This window comes from Psilocybe cubensis, chromosome 3 (genome assembly GCF_017499595.1).
Source record: "Psilocybe cubensis strain MGC-MH-2018 chromosome 3, whole genome shotgun sequence".
Taxonomy (NCBI): domain Eukaryota; kingdom Fungi; phylum Basidiomycota; class Agaricomycetes; order Agaricales; family Agrocybaceae; genus Psilocybe; species Psilocybe cubensis.
The window spans coordinates 1,108,455-1,126,729 of record NC_063001.1 but is presented as its reverse complement, the minus strand read 5'-3'; the positions used below and the strand labels follow the sequence as shown (position 1 = coordinate 1,126,729).

The window sequence follows — 18,275 nt, the reverse complement described above, 5'->3', positions numbered from 1 at the left end:
CTCCTATGGTCTACTGTCGTTTCTGATTTATACCCCTTTCCACTGTTTGCCACCTATAACCAGCCTCAAATTGGTCAACCGATATGCCTTCAATAACCGTGTTTATTGCCCTTATTTTCGCGATATTTGCTCAAGCTTTGGACTGCGAGAACTATGGCATTGTCAATGGCTCAGACTGTTTATGTCCCACAGGGTTTGGAGGTTCGACATGCTCCCAGCCAGCATGTGGTGGTACCATATTCCAAGGCTCGCAACGCCCCCTAGCCGCTGTGTCGGGGTCCGCCGCCAATTTGACTGCGGCGGGATGTTCATGTGAAAATGGATGGACAGGGACAGCTTGTAACGTCTGCCAAACAGCGGATGCTTGCAAAAATGGGCTTTCGTCACTGGGTACACTCTCCACAACCTCGCCCACGTTGGGATCTCAAGGCAATGACACTATGGTGTGCAATACTCAAGCACGGGTTTATGCTTCCAGTCAGATGAGTTGCAAAGTCATTGTACGTTAACAATGCATCATAACGTATATTTTCAATAGTTACTGAATGCTTTGTAGAATCCCACCCTCCAGGCCATATTCCCGTTATCCTCAACTCTCAATATTATGCGAACACTGCAGCCCGGACTAAGCCCCATACCCAACACAACGTCCTTTGGAGCTGCCAATACAGCGTTTGCCCAACTATTCTACGACGGAGTCGAACAATTCTATTGCTCAGCAGATTCCTGTACGCAAAACTTGAACAGTTCAGGCGCAGGGAGTGCCGATTGGCAATGTCAAAACCTGCGATGTACGTGTCGACCAGGAACCACATTCTGTGGAATGATTGGGGGAGCGATAAACGGCCTCGGTGGATCACTAGACATTGAATGTGGCGCAGTGGACAATTCATCGGAGACAGCGACCTGCAATTTCAAGCAAGCAACTTTGCAAAGTTTATTCGGTCCTGGTGGTCTAACCCTAAACGGATGCACGTTTGGGGAGTGCGTGCGACAGAACGCTATCGATGGTTCTAGTGCTAACACCGCTACCGATATCACAAAGTCGAAGCCGCTCAGCGGTGGGGTTATAGCCGGCTTGGCCGTTGTTGGGGCTTTGATTCTGCTATCGCTCTTGTTGCTGGCCCTTGGTTTGAGGTCTCAAAGAGCTGCCAGAAGGAGAGGTGTGTCAGTGGAACGAAGCCGAGCATCTGTAGAGTGGACCAACTTGAGTTACACAATACCTGGAGAGTCGGAATCCGTGAAGATACCGATATTTGGAAGGAGGAAAGGCGGCGCAACCGAAATATATACCGACAAAGTAATTTTGGACAACGTCACTGGAGTTGTCAAACCAGGGCAGATGATGGCTATTCTTGGGCCCAGTGGTGCGGTTTTTTTCAACCCAAAATATCGCCCCTATCTCACGATATTTTTCAGGCGCTGGAAAAACGACTCTGGTTGAAATTTTGGCGGGAAGGAGCAAATCAGGAGTCATATCAGGACATTTCGGTGTTATTGCAGAAAACGCTGATCAGAATAGCGCTCCCCGCATCGGTTTTGTTCCACAGCAGGATATACTGCCACCCATGCTAACCGTATTTGAGGCTCTTCTGTTCGCTGCTCGGTTGCGTCTACCTGAAACCGTCACAGAGCAAGAGAAGAAAGATCGCGTCAATGCATTGCTTGAAAAATTAGGCATATCAGCTATCAAAAACTCAAGAATAGGTGATGTGATGGGCAGTAAAAACCGGGGCATCAGTGGCGGGGAGATGAGAAGAGTTAGTATTGGATTGGAACTGATTGCCTGTCCTGATGTGCTTCTTCTGGACGAACCTACCTCCGGCCTTGATTCAGTATCAGCGGCGAGGATCGCCAATGTGTTGTACGACATTGCTCACGATCCTGTCAATCCAACGCCTATCATCGCTTCAATACATCAACCAAGGCAAGCCCTACATCCTGTATACATAGATCTACAGGCTGATACAACTCTTTTTAGCTCACAATTGTACCAGAAGTTCGATCTTGTGGTACTGTTGTCGCACGGTCGCTCCCTCTACTCAGGGCCTGGCGGTTTCGCCCCAGCTGAACATTTTGCAACCGTCTCTCCTGACACTGTTGCACCCTACCAGCAGGGATACAATGTCGCCGAATACCTTTTGGAAGTCGCCAACGATCCGCATGTCAGCCTGTTTCAAATACAAACCACTTCATTGCAAGCCGCCACACCTTCGGCTTCTGGTGATGATGAACTTCACAAAACTTCATCCGAAAGCCAACCTCAGATTATTTTATCAGAAAAGGGATCGACAGCTCACCTTGGAGGTTCCCGAAAACGGATATTCTCCAGCAATAATTTTAGTCGGAGTGTTTACCCTACAACATTTTTGACGCAGCTTCAGCATCTGTGTGGGCGAGAGTGGAAGATATTGAAGAGGGACAAGAGTTTGTTCCTGACACATGTAGTTGTCGCCTCTATCTTGGGCGTGTTCTGTGGTATGATCTCTTTTCGCTTCACAGGCATTGCTTGACAACTTATGTTCTCGACTCGCTCTAGGTGGTTTGTACTTCAATACAGGAATCACAATCGCGGGTTTCCAATCTCGTGTTGGCTGTTTATTCTTCCTTGTAAGTTTACCTAGTAGATGATTTTCTATAAATGTTAATCGCCTCCCCTATATATCAGGGTGCCCTGATTGCGTTTTCGTCCCTCAGTGCTCTCCACAATATGGTTGAAATACGGCCTCTCTTTCTGCGAGAGCGCTCGAGTGGATATTATAGGCAAGTAGCCTCTAATACAACTGGTCCCGCAGAACTTACTAACCTAATGTATTAGCCCTACCGCGTGGCTCCTTTCTCGTTTCTTCTTCGATATGATACCTCTCCGATTGATTCCCACCATAATTGTTGGTTCAATGTGAGTAATTTTCAGGCTGCTTTGACAAGCTTGGAGCATGTATACTAATGACGAACAGAACGTACTGGATGGCAAATCTTGCTCCCAACGCCGCAAACTTTTTCAAGTTTCTTCTTATCCTTGTGCTGTATAGTTTAGCCATGACACTTTTTGTATGTCTCTTTCCTCCATAAAAACTTTCCCATATAATGATGTCTTACCACATTTTTTCAACAGAATTTCCTACTAGGGACTTTGTTCGAGAATGGAGGAATTGCCATCCTCCTTTCTGCTCTTTCGGCTCTATATCAGATGACATTTGCAGGATTCTTCGTCCATTTGAGCGAAATACCCCCTGTGCTTCGATGGCTGCAGTGGCTGTGTCCGTTGAAATATACCTTGGAGGCGTTATCAGTCAACGAAGTAGACTCTGGATTGATGATCCAGGATACCCTGCAGGGTGTACCAGTCAACATCTCTGCAAGTTTGATTATGAATTTGGTGTGTAGCACGCCTGGCTCTACTTAATTAACAATTAAATACTGAACCGTATTTCATTTTAGCTTTTCGGATTTGGGCTTAACAATTATTATCGGGATGTTCTCATCCATGTAGCTTTCATTGGTGGATTCGGTATTGGAGTCATTGGAGTTGTGTGGTTTAAAGTTCGTGAGAGGCGGTGAGATGTGTACCAGGAGGGGTTTCTCGAATGCTTGTAATGTAAGAGGTATACCAGTATATACGTTGAGCTTCTACCACTACTAGTACTACTACTAGTACCCAGCAATTGATGTGTACGCTCGGCCATCGCCGATATCTGAATGTCTTTTCAAAGTCCGAGCTCTCCTGTGGACCTGAGGCTGTTCGCAGCATTTCAGGACTCCATAGCGAACATCAGAGAGAAGGGGTTTCTAATTTCGCCATGCAAATCATTAAAAGGATCGAACTGGACGAATACTTTACATATTTAAACAAGGACCGAAACGCCCTGGGCCCAGGAAATATTGATGTGGCCGTGGAATCTCTCCAAGCTTTCATTGACCTCGTGAATAAAATTTCAGAAAATGTCTGGCGAGACGAAAGAGGATCCTCTGGTAGGTTGTTTGTACAGATTTTAACCTAGTCAATCAAGTTCATCAACATCAACTGGTTTTAGGTCCAAAATTGCTTTTTGCGGATACATCCACACGCTCTCAACCACGCCACATCTCTAAAACTCAATGTAAACCAGATATTATCGCAGCCTTCATAGATGTCGAGGGTGGCTCACCTGTAGGCTGGTGACACCCAAATGAAGTCTTTGGATGGCCTTTCATCCAACTCGTTGCAGAGTATGCATCTAAGGAAAAACGTTTCGATAAAAAAGGAGGCAGGCCGCAGCGTATATTTACTACTTGGTCCTTGCAAGACCGGACCTATATGTTTCTCATGGTCTTTTAGTCAATCAGTCAGGAGTTACATTTATGGTCGGAATCACCGGGCAGGGCATTTATGACGTGGAGCTCAAATTTACTTCCCCAGAATTTCTTTCGACCTTTTACGCTCTGATCAAGCATCTGTACGACCCTGGCCATTTCAAAGACGACCGCTATGAAGTAGGATTTAACAACAGGACTCAAAAGTTCGAATATACGTTATCTTTGACCCTCAAGCCGGGGACCACGCCCACGAAACAAGGTGGATTCCAAGCCATATACGCAAGCAATCCATTTGGAACAACCACATATGTTTTTGCCATGGACGACAGCATGGATCCATTGATGATCAATAGGCAACCTCTGCGCGTAGTGAAAGACCAATACTGTCGCAATACACGTTTCACCGAACCAGAGATCCTTAAACACATTCAAAATACGCCAGGCGTTGTGACGCTACTGCATGATGAGGAATGGAACACTCCTGTGCACTTTGAACACAGAATCAAACGCCGTCTGGGATTATTGCAGCATGGCGAGCAATTTATGCATATCCGGACGCTACGTGGTATGCTGGAAGTCTCATATGATGCACTTGAAGGTGATCATGTTGCAATACATGTCATAAAGTGATAAGCTGACGGATTACAGTAACGAGGTATCTTCGAACCAAACGCAATGTCCTTCATCGTGATCTGAGCATAGGAAACATCATGGTTGTTTGGAATCGTACTAACGACTCGAACAAAGTCGACGAGGACCCGAATGAGCCGGAAATATGCTTCGTTAAACATCTTCTGGGCGAAAGGTAAGAATTGTCACGGGTATTTGAGTCCGTTTCAAGTTTAACCATCATGATAGTGATAACCCTCAACAAACCTCTGTTGTTCTTATCGATTTCAATCGTGCAGAGCGTCTAGATGTCGACCCAAGACAGCCACGGAACGACAGAACCGTCAGTCTCAGTTTGAAATCTTATTGCATACGCTAATGATTGGTATCCGACAGGGAACACCGCTTTTCATTGCAAGAGCTGTTCAGAATAACGGACCGTATCCAGACCTTCCTGCCAGAAGGTTAGTCATGGTACCCGCCATGCCCAGCGCTCCGATGATCTATCAACAATATCTTCCGACACGTGCCAAATATTTTGACCAGGACAAGATGAAAGAATACACATTGGAACAGGACAAGATGAATACGACCGAACGAGTGTGGAGGCATGAGCTCTATCATGAAGCAGAATCAATATTTTGGATCATGTTATATTGGCTTATGGTCGCTAACGCAGATTATGGGGACAAACATGCAGCCGAAAGGATCGGATCCACAGTCTGGAATCTCTTTACAAGCACAGTTGACTGTGAAGATCGCGGAGTGCTCCTCGACTCTCTTGTATCCAAGGCTATCAAAGCATCGAATATTGTCCACTCCAAATTCTTTCCTACCGTAAATGACCTGATTCGACCCTTAGCGGAGGCCATTTCGACAGGTCCATATTACTTGCCGGATCACGAAAGCACCGGAGATCTAAGAACCCACATAGAATTCGCCCACGAAGCATTCCAGCGAATAATTCTCAATTTCATCATCGCTCACAAGGACGATGAGTTTATGAAGCATGAAACAAACGTGGAGTCCCCTCGGGGCTTTACAACTAATATTCTGCTCAGACATACTGTACCATCGCGTCTTTTCACTTCTAGCTCACAATTCCACACTAATTCCAAAGGCACTCGTAGCTCACAACATCTAACTGGTTCTAAAGGCACCACCGGCTCACAATCCCACACTAATTCTAAAAGGGCATCCCCTCTTCCCGAAGAAAATGAAGGACCATATCTTCTTGAAAGTGTATGTACCTTCGTTTCTAGATTACAGGATTGCTACTATAACCTTTGCTTCAGCAATCCAAGAAGCCTCGCCGTGACGGTCCCTGAGACCCGTATCCAACCCTTTCCCCGCCTTAATTTTGCACACTGATCAGCTTGGGGTGCAGGATTGACTGTTTACAACATGATTGTGCAATTTACGACTTGCAGGATTATACCCACGTGGTGAATCCATAGAGTATCTTACAAACATTGTTTTGGTTTGGAGTAGAAAAGTGCTCGTTTTTACTAATGTAAGTGTGTAGTGAGTTCAAAAAACCAAGCAAGGTAAGAAAGAGAAGAAGAAACTAGTGCCAAATTCAAGTCCAAAGGTTCCTTCGACGCGTCAGAAAGGTATATAATGTTTATCTGGAAAAATAAATACAACCGTGAACAAATGCTCGGATGTCGATGACACGCAACGACACAACTTACATTTACAATCCACAAGCCGAAGCCGCGACCTCTGTAGCGGTGATGCTAACTCTACCAAGCTGCTGAGCTTGATTATTGGTCAATTTGTTCATCGCTCCTAAAGCAATATTGAAGTTGGGAGTCGCGACGTCTATGGCGATAATATTGATAGTGTTTGTGATTCCTGAAGAATTTTTGAAGGCGAGCTGCCAGCATGTACCGCAGGCAGAAGAGCCGTGGCCTGTGACGGCGGGTGCGCCGCCGATATTTGGGAAGTGAGGCAGAGAGCCGAAGGTTGTGAAGCCTCTAGTCAGCAGACCGTTAGGCCCGTCAGAGCAGGCGACGGTGGCTAGTGACGCGGCAGCGTTGTCGTAGACTGTGTCGAAGCTTGTGGTTAAGCCTTGAACAATGGCAGGGACAAGAACAAGGGAGACGATGGCTGAGAGCTTCATATTAACGGTGGTGGTACAGGTAATTTTTACTCGACACAGTTAGGCCGAAAGGAATGATTTTTTGGAGCATTTCACCTCAACGTTCAAATCTTTTATAGTGGAACTTCAGTGAACTTACAAAACGGAAGAACGAACAAACTTAACCAGCTGTTCGAAACATGTGGCCTCGGTATCACTGATCTGACTCTTTAAGAATGCGAAGTAAGCTCCGATCTTATTTATATCACTGGGGCGACGCACTGGGTGAGAAGCGTCGACCTCTGTAGTCATAAGTTAGAGCCATTCTTCGATATTCTAGAAGCAAAGCCAAACGATGACTTATCAAAGAAGCTGCCAGTGTCGATATTTCATACCATACATATACCATGCATAGACCCTTTTACCGCAGACCACGAGACTAATTACGGCGATGTACAGACCGTAGGAAGGGCAAAGTCGTTGATTTTGATCAAGTAATCGACATTTTGAAGTTTGAAGCATCACTACGGCAGCCATAGACACATATGGTCACTGTAAAGGCGATGTTCGGAATCAAAGGAGGGTGCAGAAATACAATTGACATTGTCCTGAGAGAAGTTATATTAACAAAATGAAATGTCCGAATGAGAAATATAAGGTCCACGGGAGAACACGAAAGAAAAGAATCAGCGTTCGAAAAATAGTCCATGAGAATGGTATATGCCGGACAGGAAGGATTTTACCTATGAGCCAGGGGTGAGAGGAATTCCAGATTCGCTTTATTTTAAATGAGGACTTACAATCCGCAAACGGATGCGGCGACCTGAGTAGCAGTTATAGGAACTCTACCGAGTTGCTCTGCTTGGTTGTTGGTCAGATTGTTCATAGCGGCCAGAGCGATGTTGAAATTGGGTGTGGCAACATCAATTGCTAGAATGTTGATACTCGTGGTAATGTTGGAGGAATTGGTGAATGCAAGTTTCCAGCATGTACCACAGCCAGCTGAATTGAAGCCTGTTACAGCAGGCGCACCCCCGATGAAGGGGAAAGAGGGCAGAGAACCAAAGGTAGTAAAACCTTTAGTGAGGAGACCGTTGGCCCCATTGGAACAGGCGACGGTAGCGAGAGAACCATTGACATTATCGTACACAGGGTCAAAGCTCGTAGTCAGTACTGCTTGAACTACAGCTGGTACGAAAATGAGAGAGAGGGTTGCCGGGAGTTTCATAGTAGATGTTGCACTGGACAAGTTGGTTGGTCAAATTGCACTGTTGAATTCGAATGTGTTACCAGGTCTTTTATACTTGAGAGCCACCGTAATAAATAGGGACAAAATGTATAGCACCGTGATAGGACGGTGGAAACATACAGTCCGGTAGCATATGTCTTGCATTATTGGATTGGATTGTATTTGCAAAAAATACATCGAGTTCTGCAAGAGTATTGTCCCACCAGATATTTTAGCCTCGAACATACCGAGCAGGCGCACGAGCCAAAAAGGAACACAATTCGGCTCTTTTGACATTGAATTAGAGTCAAATAAGGTATAAAAGGATGAAACCAGGCAAGAAGACGGGTAAGAAGGCAGATACCGACGTCTCATGACCGCGCGTCGGTCTATTTTGATTATGGATATCAAGAAAATGCCTAGTCTGAGAATGTGAAGGCAGTAATCAGCTTATGCATTAGTGGCTTCAGTCGGCAAAGATTGATCTTTGAGTCGTATTGCTCACACTGCTGGTCTGTTGACCTAAGAAGCCTGTGCGGAATCCATTGGGTCCAACCAGTTCTTTCCGAGAATTTTCAGACAGAAGTTGAACAAAGGGCGAGAACATTCATTCGGCAAATGATTGAATGATGGATAACCTTGTGTTTGCGGAGCCATATAGGTGGAGCAAGAGCCATAGAAAAGACAAACAACGTCCATTGCAAACGCCTGGAAACAATCTGGGTGCGGCACAAGTCAAGGGAACAGTTCAAGAGGAATGAGTGACGTGACAAGACAATAGAGTCACAAGGGAAGTATGTAACCAAAATGTATCCAAAGTCATTGTCCTTGAGACCAAATATTAGCACTGCCACCATGCGGCAACGTTGAATGGCGATGACCTCCTGAGGTTGAACCCAAACTATTAGTCTGCCTGCGCGCAGCGCACATCTAACATGTATCTCAGGCGTCCTGGAAGACGGCGAAATATCTTCCTGCTATCGACAATTCTCGTTTCTGTCTGTTATGTTTCGCCTGGAGTTGCTATTTGGCCGTTTCCACCGAAGCGATTTTCTGGAAATTCCTTGGTAGATGCTGGTGCATTGGGGTTGAGCGGTGACGGAAGGGTAGTAGCCTTTGGAGACTTTGACGGCGACCAACTGTATGCATACTATTGTTTGTATTGAATGTAAATAATTGATTAGCCCCTTGAAGTCTCGATCTTCTCGTATTAGGATCCGACCAGCAAACGCTCTCAGTCCACCATTGGAATCATGGTACCGAATCCGCTGCTCAAGCAATGCTAAAACTCAAGCTGACTATACAATCGTAGATGCATTCCAATTTGTCGATGGTGGCACATTCAGACATCCCACAAAAGTTTACAACGTTGTACCAGGAGACTTTACGCATTCCGGAAAGCTAGACATCCTGGTTATGAGCCAAAGCCGATCAAACAGCCAGCTCGACTTAACCCTATACCCCTCCCTTCCTGGCGATGGATTTGGTAACTTTCTCACCAAAAACACGTCCACCGAATGCTAACCGTTTTTTCAGACATCGACAACCCCCTTAAATTACCACCCTCAACTCTTTCGCAACCTATACCCATTGATGTCGATGGAGATATGAAGATAGACTTACTTGGGATGACTACATCTTCGACAGGCAGCTCCAGCGATATTTTCCAAATCTGGCAGAATACGTGGAATGCCTCTTCTCCGAATCCAGTACTGTTTAACGTGTAAATTGTCTCAAACCTGAATATGAATAGAGGCACTGACGTGGAGTACAGGCAGGATGCCAACTTCAAAGGACAGCAGTGTACCATTTCGAACCCACATAGTAATGCTGTTGTCGACCTTGATGGAGATTGTTTAGCAGGTAAGTCGACGGGATTCAAAGGTTTATAGTCCATGCTGACATGTTATTAGACGTTTTCATCGTATGTGACGATGGACGGGGCGGAAAGACATATCAAGTATGGGTCAACGCCAAAGATAAAGGGTTTTCTCTCTCCCAGCAAGGCAACCTTCCCTCTGGTACTCAGGCCATATCATTTGCTGACATTGGTATGCCACCATGCCACCTTGAAATACTTATTTCTGACTTTTATGACTTTGTAGACCGCGATGGAACAATCGACATGTTTTTTTCGACCTGTCAGAGTGTGTCGTCCAAAGGTGTCGGTGACAACTGCTACATCAACATAGCATATAACCAGCAACTCCCCCTTTGCACTTCATCAACGGAATCGGGAATTAAGAAAGGAGTCCGCGTCTGCAGGCGGCCGGAAGATCTATGTATCGCGGACCCCAACTTCAAGTACGACTTGACTGATACTACTAGCAATCCAGTAAGCGAGAACGCACTTTTTGACTGCCACTTCATTTGAAGTCTCACATACTCGTAGAATTTCGTCAAATTCCCACTTTCCTCCCTATTCCCCTCATCTCCATCTTTGTTCGTATCAGATACATCCTTCACACCGTCCCTTCCCGTCTCGCTCAAGCTTGGAGATGCCAACTTGGACGGTTTCCCTGATTTGTTGGCCATAACTGTATCAGGGAACGATCACATCCCACATCTAGTTTATTCCGTTCCTTGCGCCGCGGGAGTTGTAGGTTGTGCGAAGGACGGCACAGGACGGCGTGGATGGGAGGTGGCCACGAAAGGCGTCGCATCGCTGCAGAACATCAAAGATGCGCGGTCTTTGAGCTTCGTGGACATGGATGAAGATGTGCGTTGTTTTTAGGAGATTTTGGATGATTTTATGCGACTCAATTGTCTTGTGCAGGGCACCCTTGATATCATGGTTCAGCGCTCAGGCAGTGATGGTCACGGAAACTTCTTATTTGTGCAGAACAACTTTTATTACGACGCATTCTTCCTGAAGGCCATTGGTAGGCTCATTCATCGCTCTCCAGCTGCGTCGTGCTAATTGGATGTTAAATGATAGTGTTAAACGGGGCATGCGATAATGGGTGGTGTTACAGCCCAAATGGCTCAGAGAGATACCATGTGAGGAAAACTTTCCGCAGTACATTTTCGCAATCCTGAAGTCTCGTGGTCTAGCCATTTGGTGTCAGCTACTCCGGTGCAACATACAAGTACACAGTCCTCGACACCTCAGGACATCGTTCCGCCGCGCAAGGTCTGCCCCCACCTCCTTCACACCCACAAACCCCCCAAAACTAACCTTTCATCCCCTCCCTCAAGTCGGCCAACTCCCTCAAACATCCTACCACTCCCTTCAAACGCCCTACTCCTTCTTCGGTCTAGGGCGCACGAACAACTACATCGAGAACCTCTTCGTGGGCACGACGGTCCACGCGGCGGAGCACTACATCAATATGGAGGGTGTCATCCCTAATAGCAAGGTCGTTATCCTGCCGTCGGTGGTGGAGGGCGAGGCGTGGAAGCGCGAGTTGTTTTTGCGCCCGGGCGAGTGGATCCCGTGGGTGACGGTCACGGTGGTCGTCGCGAGCGTGTTGTTGGCGATTATTGTGTTTGTGCTGCATTTGAATGAGAAGGTGCGTGTTGCTGTTATTCCTTTTCTTTTTTTTTCTCAATTTTGCTGATGCCGTTTTTTTTTGTTTTTTTTTTTTGTTTTTTTTTTTTTTTTTCGTTCTTGTTTTTGTTTTGGACAGAGAGAGGATGAGCTGGAGAGGAGGAAGATTTCTCACCATATCAACTTTGATGCTTTATGATGATTTCTGAACGATCCTATCCACCTACCATTATTGTATACTACGCTATGTTTTCTGTTTGTACGGCATTAATATCACTCAATCATGCTTGTTGCTCTACACCATGCCTTGTCCATTAGTGTCCATTAGTCATTAGCATTAGTTATTTAACACCCCGCTTCAAGTTTAAATAATTGCGATGAAAATATTGGATGACTGATGATATCCCAAGACGTTGACAGGGGTGATACATGGTGTCCATGCAGAGTTGTGTGTTAAAGAGTAACTAACGTACATTAGTCCACCTTTGGTAATGAAGCATTGCCAGTGGCAATAAGGCCTTGCTGTGCTTGCTTCTGAGCTTGTTATATGACACAACAATTTACGTTCATTTCATTATTTTTCACTTATTATTATTATATTATTTTCTTATTTTTTGTTTATTCGCTACAGTGGGGGATGCGTTATCATTTATTGCCGTCTGAGTTTGATAATAACATTGTTTTACGTCTTTTCAGAGTTTGACTATTCAACTCTCCGCATATTACCCATTGGCTTATTCCGCCTCCAATCATGTCATTCCTATTAGTCACACGTATCACACATAATATGGCTTAATAATGGCTGTCACGCTTTCCAGATAGTTTGCTCGGTGCATCGTTAAAGACTCTTTATTCATTATTTCTTTCTATAGGGTACTTCTATATATATGCTAACCTGTAGGCCTTTATACATCGTGTCCTACACTTCTAGTTCGGTGTACGTAGAGTAGTCATCTTTGTAGATGTAGACATACTGTTACCCACTTATGAGCTGCAAAATACTGTAAGTATTGTATGTTGAAGCATGCTCGATGACTGAGCTATTCCCTAACACACGTAGGATGTCCATTGGTATAATACCTTTTAAGCATATAATACATTGTTGATATCTTTCTGATCAATTTAATACAACCTCGCATAACGCGATGTTTAGTATTTCCTTCAAATACTTGTACATGAACAAATCGTTCAAATTATTGTACTTGAACATATCCTCCGCGTAAGTCTACATATTCCAACATTGACCAAGTGACGTACTGACCTAATATATGATGGTTTGGGTTGTATAGGCCCATTTTTTTTTGGTAACCGAACGGCTTCAGTGCTAATGTGTGGCCTACCACCAGGCATGTGATCTGTACATGATGCTCGAGCGTTCCCTTCTTCTAGGTATTTGCAAAGGCCCTGGTACGCTGCATCAGCATCAACTCCTAACACATAGATCTTCCTTTCAGTCTCACCTTTATTCCTATTTGATGTGGTTGACCCCCACCGCTACGCTTTGTTGGTGTGCCCCCTTTTATTTTCCTGTCTCGTACTCTAAAGGTGTAAGTGTTTGCAGGTCATGGTTTTCTCAGGTCATACTCGCTGTTGGACATGGTTGTACATCCTAACAACATTACAGGTGTCTTCTTTTGCTCGCCGGTATGGAGGCTTCGATGTGCGCGTTGGGTGGTAACGCTTCATTGGGTGTGCGCGTTGGGGGTAAAACGGTGCGTTGAGCTACATTTCTGGTTCCAAGTGCAAGTTATTGATACATCGCACTTGAATGATAGCAACACATCACCACGACACCATTCTACACTGCAGCACTGTATGGCGATGCGCCTATGCCCTCGCTGACAGCCTTCTCTACCCCCCTGTATATCGTACACCGATGCCCTTCCGACTCAGTAGCGAGGTAAACCAACATTCGGTCTGTAGGATATTGCCAGAATATACTGTAGCAAGGATCAACAAATTCAACCAGACATTCATAGAAATTGCTCACACACCTCGTCCGTCGATACGCGATATGCTAAATGGTTGGACGGCCATCACCATACCACCACCATACCACCAACGTCCACCTTCCAATACAACAAGTAGCCAGGACGCCTACTCCATTTACAATACCCTATGCAGTATTACCCGTAACGCCAACTGCTCCGTATATACAATCGGTGGTCCAGAGCCAAGATTTGAACAAGTCTGGAGGGTATTGCACATTTCACAATGACTGAAAATGGCCACATCTTTGAATAGACAGTCCGCATTCCGTTCCGAGATCCATAATCCTTCAGGTATGGAAAATCCTTCAGTAAGTCCACCCTTTCAAGTTAGCCAGTGACTTCGTTACGACCTTTCTCTCTAGGTACAGGATCCCTGTGGTTTGAATACTTGTTCACTGTCCGGTATCGTATCGATCGATCGGTTTGTTCACAATAATCCCAGCTAGCTGGATATTGTGTTGGTTACTACCCCTAAAGCTTGTGTATGGACAGTTAGGTGTTGCCAGATGGGCTCTGATGCTATTTTCTTTTGGGATTATCAAGAGTCTTGTATCGTTTGAAGCCCCAGTCAGTCCAAGCCCCAGTCAGTCCAAGGGTCGTGTATCCATAGCAAACCAGAAACCGCAAATACCACGGTATAACGATCTACGTTGTCCCACTCAGTACCGTCCATGCATTGTAAGCTTTATGACAATTGTGCATCATAGACATTACTTATCTTCCATTCCTTCCTCCCGCAAGCTTTCTTCAATTGTGGGTAGACATTATTTGTTCATTCTGTCAACGATGGCACAGGCCACTCCGTACATGCTGAACCGCTCAGCAGTAGGCAAACGGGAAATACTCTGTTCAAAAAAGTAACTTCCTGTCCTGTCATAGTCTACTAGTAGACTCACCCGCTCACTGTCATATATTCTCCCCTTCCCCCGCCCCCTTTGCCTCGTCCTTTTGACCATTTCAATCTTCAATGACCGCCGTTAGCACACTGACTTTGTCTTCCAGTATACAGAGTAGGTATAATGTCTCGGTAGGTGACCTATAGTTGTTCTGTTGCATGCTAACATTAGGTTTTAGGGTTCTATTATCTCTAAATATACGGTTGAACGTACGTCTATCTGAGTTTAGTTGCTGATAACCTCATATGTCGTGAAGTATTGGTATAGAGTCTCCGCTGGTTTATGTTACATGAGTATATTCGTTTTCTTTTCTTGAATGAGTGCTATTGGTGTGGTAGTGACTGAGCAGGAGGAAGTACGATCAATATCGGACGCGTGCACCACGACGCGACCGACTGGACATCTCTCCAACACACTCTCTCACGACAGTTCCGGAGCCACAGCAACCAAAAATCGTGTTCTCCTGAATAGACTTCCTACACAATGACCTTACCTTTTAGTACGTTTTCATGTTGTTTCATTTCTTTTATAATGACTGATAGAATTGTGTCTTACAGCAGCCTATGCCCTCTTTTTGGCAGGCCATCTCTTCGTCATACTCCTCACCCACACTCGACTATCGTTTAGAATCAAACGTTCATTTCTTTGGTGGGACGACCTCTTTTCAGTCTTCACCATGATTGTCAATGCCTACTTTTTTGTACGTACCTACGTGATAGGTAGGAATCCTTAAGTTGCTCTCTTTATGCTCCCTTACTGATGTCTACGCTAGTCACTTCACGGGTAGTCAGTTTGCATGGATACAGGTTGGAATTGGGTTTGGCAATAGAGGCTCTCTGGTGAGTACATTTTTTTCTTTTCATCTTCGAGTATAAGGTGATGTCTCTTCAGCCTATCAAGAACTTCCTTGCTTCTTTCTCCTACACGTCTTACGAAGGAACGTCCGTCGGTGGTCAGCAGGGCGCGCTTACTGTCGGTGATCATCCTAGTCATGGGCTCTATCTTTGCGTCCGTCACGGCATTTGTATGTGTAGTTCAGTCACCATGCACAGACCTCGTTTGCGCTTGCATTCCACTAAAACCCCTTATCATCGGTGCATTTATGGGTCCGCTTTATCCTTATTCTCAACATTATCACCACATTGCTGACTACATTCCAGTTGAATGTTTTTTTGATATGTTATTGTTGTATCACAACTGGGTGTTTCTTGGGCATTGGGAGGCTTTCCAACAACTCAAGGACACTCGCCAGAAGGCCACCCTAATAGCTTTCTGTAGTAATGTCTTGCTGTTCATAAGCAGCTCAGCAGTCCTTGTTATATATCTACATCAAGGACATATTCACCCTTACTTAATTATATATGTTATTCATTTTTCGGTATGTTCAACTTTCTCTTCACATTTATTTAAGCTGACTAACAAACTCAAATAGGCCATACTGTCTTCTCTAGTTACAAACACAACAATCGCTGCAGCTATACCTGGACTCTTTTCTGACGACCGGGTGCCTGTCAACAACAAGCACCCAGAACCACCGCTCACTCAACCTCAACCAGTTAGACAAGTTAGGTTCAGTACCGTGGATTTGGGAGCCAGTACTGTAGTAGACCCTTCGTATTCAGCAACCGCCGAAGCCGAATATCCGGACCTCAATAAACCAACCCCGCTATCACCGGTACCTTCATTTGACACCATTCCCACTTCTAGTTCCCCAGTATCCGCACCATCTTTTTATATGGACTATTGGTCCAGCAAACCCGCTGTAGTAGAGAGTGTATCACACTATGACACTCCTTATATAGAACCGCTGCCTGGACTCAAGCTGACACCAGATGATCCATCTGCACCATCGGGCTCTGGACTATAGCCTATTGGAGTACTTGTACTTGTCAATTTCGCAAATAAATATTGTCGGGCATTGGCATTACGTAACTTTGTCAGTCCAGTCACTATAGGTTTCTAACAATCTAATCTAAGTCTATCAAACAATCTAATCTGTATCCAATAGCCGAAGAACAAACAATCTAATTTATTAGGATCTAATCAGACCAGTCGAGGTCTCTTGGGGGATTGTTGGCGGCCTTCATCATCGTTCTCATCCCCTTCTAAAGCACTTATCAACACTCGGTTTCAATGACTCAATGTCGACACTCACCTTGTTGGGAATCATCCAAAGTGTGAGACGAGCTGGAAGAAGCCGTCGAAGACGCGGATCCCGAAGGATTTATAGCAGTTCCTTTCGGTGTGAAAATGGGCTGAGGTACTGGTATAAAAGATTTGGCAGCATTGATCTGCTTGCCCCTAGTTGAAATGCCCAGAGGTGTTTGAATTCTTCGCGCCGGCTTCTTCTTGGGTGATAACAATGATCTGTATGGCCCGTGTGAGACTGTCGGAGGGGGTTTGAGGATTGTGATGTTTTCTATGATGGCTGTGAACGTATCATTGGGCTTATCGGTCTTAGAGGTGATGTAGTAATGCTTGAGAGAGAAAGTAACCTCTACTAAAGCCCCCACCAGTTTATCCTCAAGGACTGAGATGTCCTGAATCAAGTCGTCCTTTGAATCGTACAGTGGGAATTGTTTAATGTAGTGTTTCTCCTTCATAGTCGTAAACCAAGGCTCGCATTCATCATTGACCGCATACGATTTGGTAAAACGTTCTGCCCCTCCATCTGTATATCCAATTTGAATAATCATTTAGCGCATCTTTGATAACTAAACATACCTTTGTTTTGTTCAGTCTATATGGTGTTGCCAAATATAAGGAAAACTGCCTGAAAATATGGGAAAATGCTTACCTTCTTTTCCCAGATAGGGAAGTTCAAGCGAATGCCTGTTCCTTCGCCAATTGATATCAACAAATGCTGATGCATATTAGAAGTGGCAATGGCTTTCTGCACATTTATCAGCGAATTTATAGACGGCGTAAAATCGACTTCAAAATCAGGATCCCCAATGGGGCTGACAACGGTGATAGCCAGCTTAGCCTGTTTGATGGCCTTCTCGGGATCGTACTTAGGATTGAAGCTACCGTGCGGTTCCAACCACGGTCTGTCGTCAGATACTCTCCCCACTAATACAGGGTGAGCAATGTCAACTGGACCATCGGCCCCATTGTTGACCACAAGGGTGTCCACCCCACGAATCTTCTTCCAGACGACACCGGCAGAAAAATCCTTTCTGGCAGTGTAAAGAGGATCGGCGTGCATCTGTTGCCTAGTAAAGGGACCACCTGCTCCGACCAGCAAATTAGCTTCACCATTGTTAGTTTGACTAAGTAGGACGTTAGCCAATATTATACAGTTTTCAAGTTGTAGAACCTACTCGGCAGTCATGCTTATAAGACGACGCTAGTTGCACTTGACGATGATGAGAGATTAATTGTTAAGAAATGAAAGAATACACAGCTGTTAATGGGATGGTATATACGACACAGGTCTATTAAATACCTTCCAAAGCCATGCTGAATCCCTTGCATATCCTATTTAGTACAATAAAGTCCTTCTGATAGACCCAGGTGTACACCAAACACAGATAGGCGTCTTCATGGGATATAAGGAAATAACCACAGCCTATTTGGTAAGTACCCGGCGCTATGTCGTTGGAAACTACACAGTAGGAATATTCTAACATTGTAGCTACACTGTAACTTATGAATTGAACAGAAGACATTCTGGCATTCC

The 18,275-nt window shown here is 45.0% G+C and overlaps 6 protein-coding genes across 6 annotated transcripts; 3 read left to right on the top strand and 3 right to left on the bottom strand.

Moving 5' to 3' along the window:
- Positions 1-83: 83 nt before the first annotated feature.
- On the top strand, positions 84-6,233 carry JR316_0003138 (ABC transporter G family member; the record flags this gene model as incomplete). Its single annotated transcript, XM_047888919.1, has 15 exons — positions 84-500; positions 557-1,367; positions 1,420-2,478; positions 2,540-2,610; positions 2,669-2,763; positions 2,819-2,899; positions 2,958-3,051; positions 3,116-3,379; positions 3,442-3,543; positions 3,714-3,972; positions 4,319-4,894; positions 4,945-5,101; positions 5,155-5,248; positions 5,302-6,147; positions 6,201-6,233. 15 exons carry the CDS (start codon positions 84-86, stop codon positions 6,231-6,233), a joined length of 4,959 nt encoding a protein of 1,652 aa, XP_047751293.1.
- A 368-nt stretch (positions 6,234-6,601) lies between these two features.
- On the bottom strand, positions 6,602-7,030 carry JR316_0003137 (Allergen Asp f 15 homolg; the record flags this gene model as incomplete). The annotated part of the gene is made up of 1 exon (XM_047888918.1): positions 6,602-7,030. The coding sequence occupies one exon, from the start codon at positions 7,028-7,030 to the stop codon at positions 6,602-6,604; it is 429 nt and encodes a 142-aa protein (XP_047751292.1).
- A 448-nt stretch (positions 7,031-7,478) lies between these two features.
- JR316_0003136 (Allergen Asp f 15 homolg) lies at positions 7,479-8,216 on the bottom strand (the record flags this gene model as incomplete). Its single annotated transcript, XM_047888917.1, has 2 exons — positions 7,479-7,596; positions 7,789-8,216. 2 exons carry the CDS (start codon positions 8,214-8,216, stop codon positions 7,479-7,481), a joined length of 546 nt encoding a protein of 181 aa, XP_047751291.1.
- Positions 8,217-9,151: 935 nt separating this feature from the next.
- On the top strand, positions 9,152-11,905 carry JR316_0003135 (T-cell immunomodulatory protein; the record flags this gene model as incomplete). The annotated part of the gene is made up of 13 exons (XM_047888916.1): positions 9,152-9,357; positions 9,411-9,472; positions 9,529-9,702; positions 9,753-9,939; positions 9,991-10,079; positions 10,130-10,267; positions 10,322-10,551; positions 10,609-10,935; positions 10,993-11,098; positions 11,155-11,216; positions 11,271-11,349; positions 11,415-11,728; positions 11,846-11,905. 13 exons carry the CDS (start codon positions 9,152-9,154, stop codon positions 11,903-11,905), a joined length of 2,034 nt encoding a protein of 677 aa, XP_047751290.1.
- Positions 11,906-15,076: 3,171 nt separating this feature from the next.
- Positions 15,077-16,460, top strand: JR316_0003134 (uncharacterized protein; the record flags this gene model as incomplete). Its single annotated transcript, XM_047888915.1, has 5 exons — positions 15,077-15,092; positions 15,151-15,312; positions 15,366-15,432; positions 15,485-15,617; positions 16,026-16,460. The coding sequence occupies 5 exons, from the start codon at positions 15,077-15,079 to the stop codon at positions 16,458-16,460; spliced, it is 813 nt and encodes a 270-aa protein (XP_047751289.1).
- Positions 16,461-16,636: 176 nt separating this feature from the next.
- Positions 16,637-17,801, bottom strand: JR316_0003133 (uncharacterized protein; the record flags this gene model as incomplete). Its single annotated transcript, XM_047888914.1, has 4 exons — positions 16,637-16,698; positions 16,749-17,264; positions 17,318-17,333; positions 17,391-17,801. The coding sequence occupies 4 exons, from the start codon at positions 17,799-17,801 to the stop codon at positions 16,637-16,639; spliced, it is 1,005 nt and encodes a 334-aa protein (XP_047751288.1).
- Between the last annotated feature and the right edge of the window lie 474 nt (positions 17,802-18,275).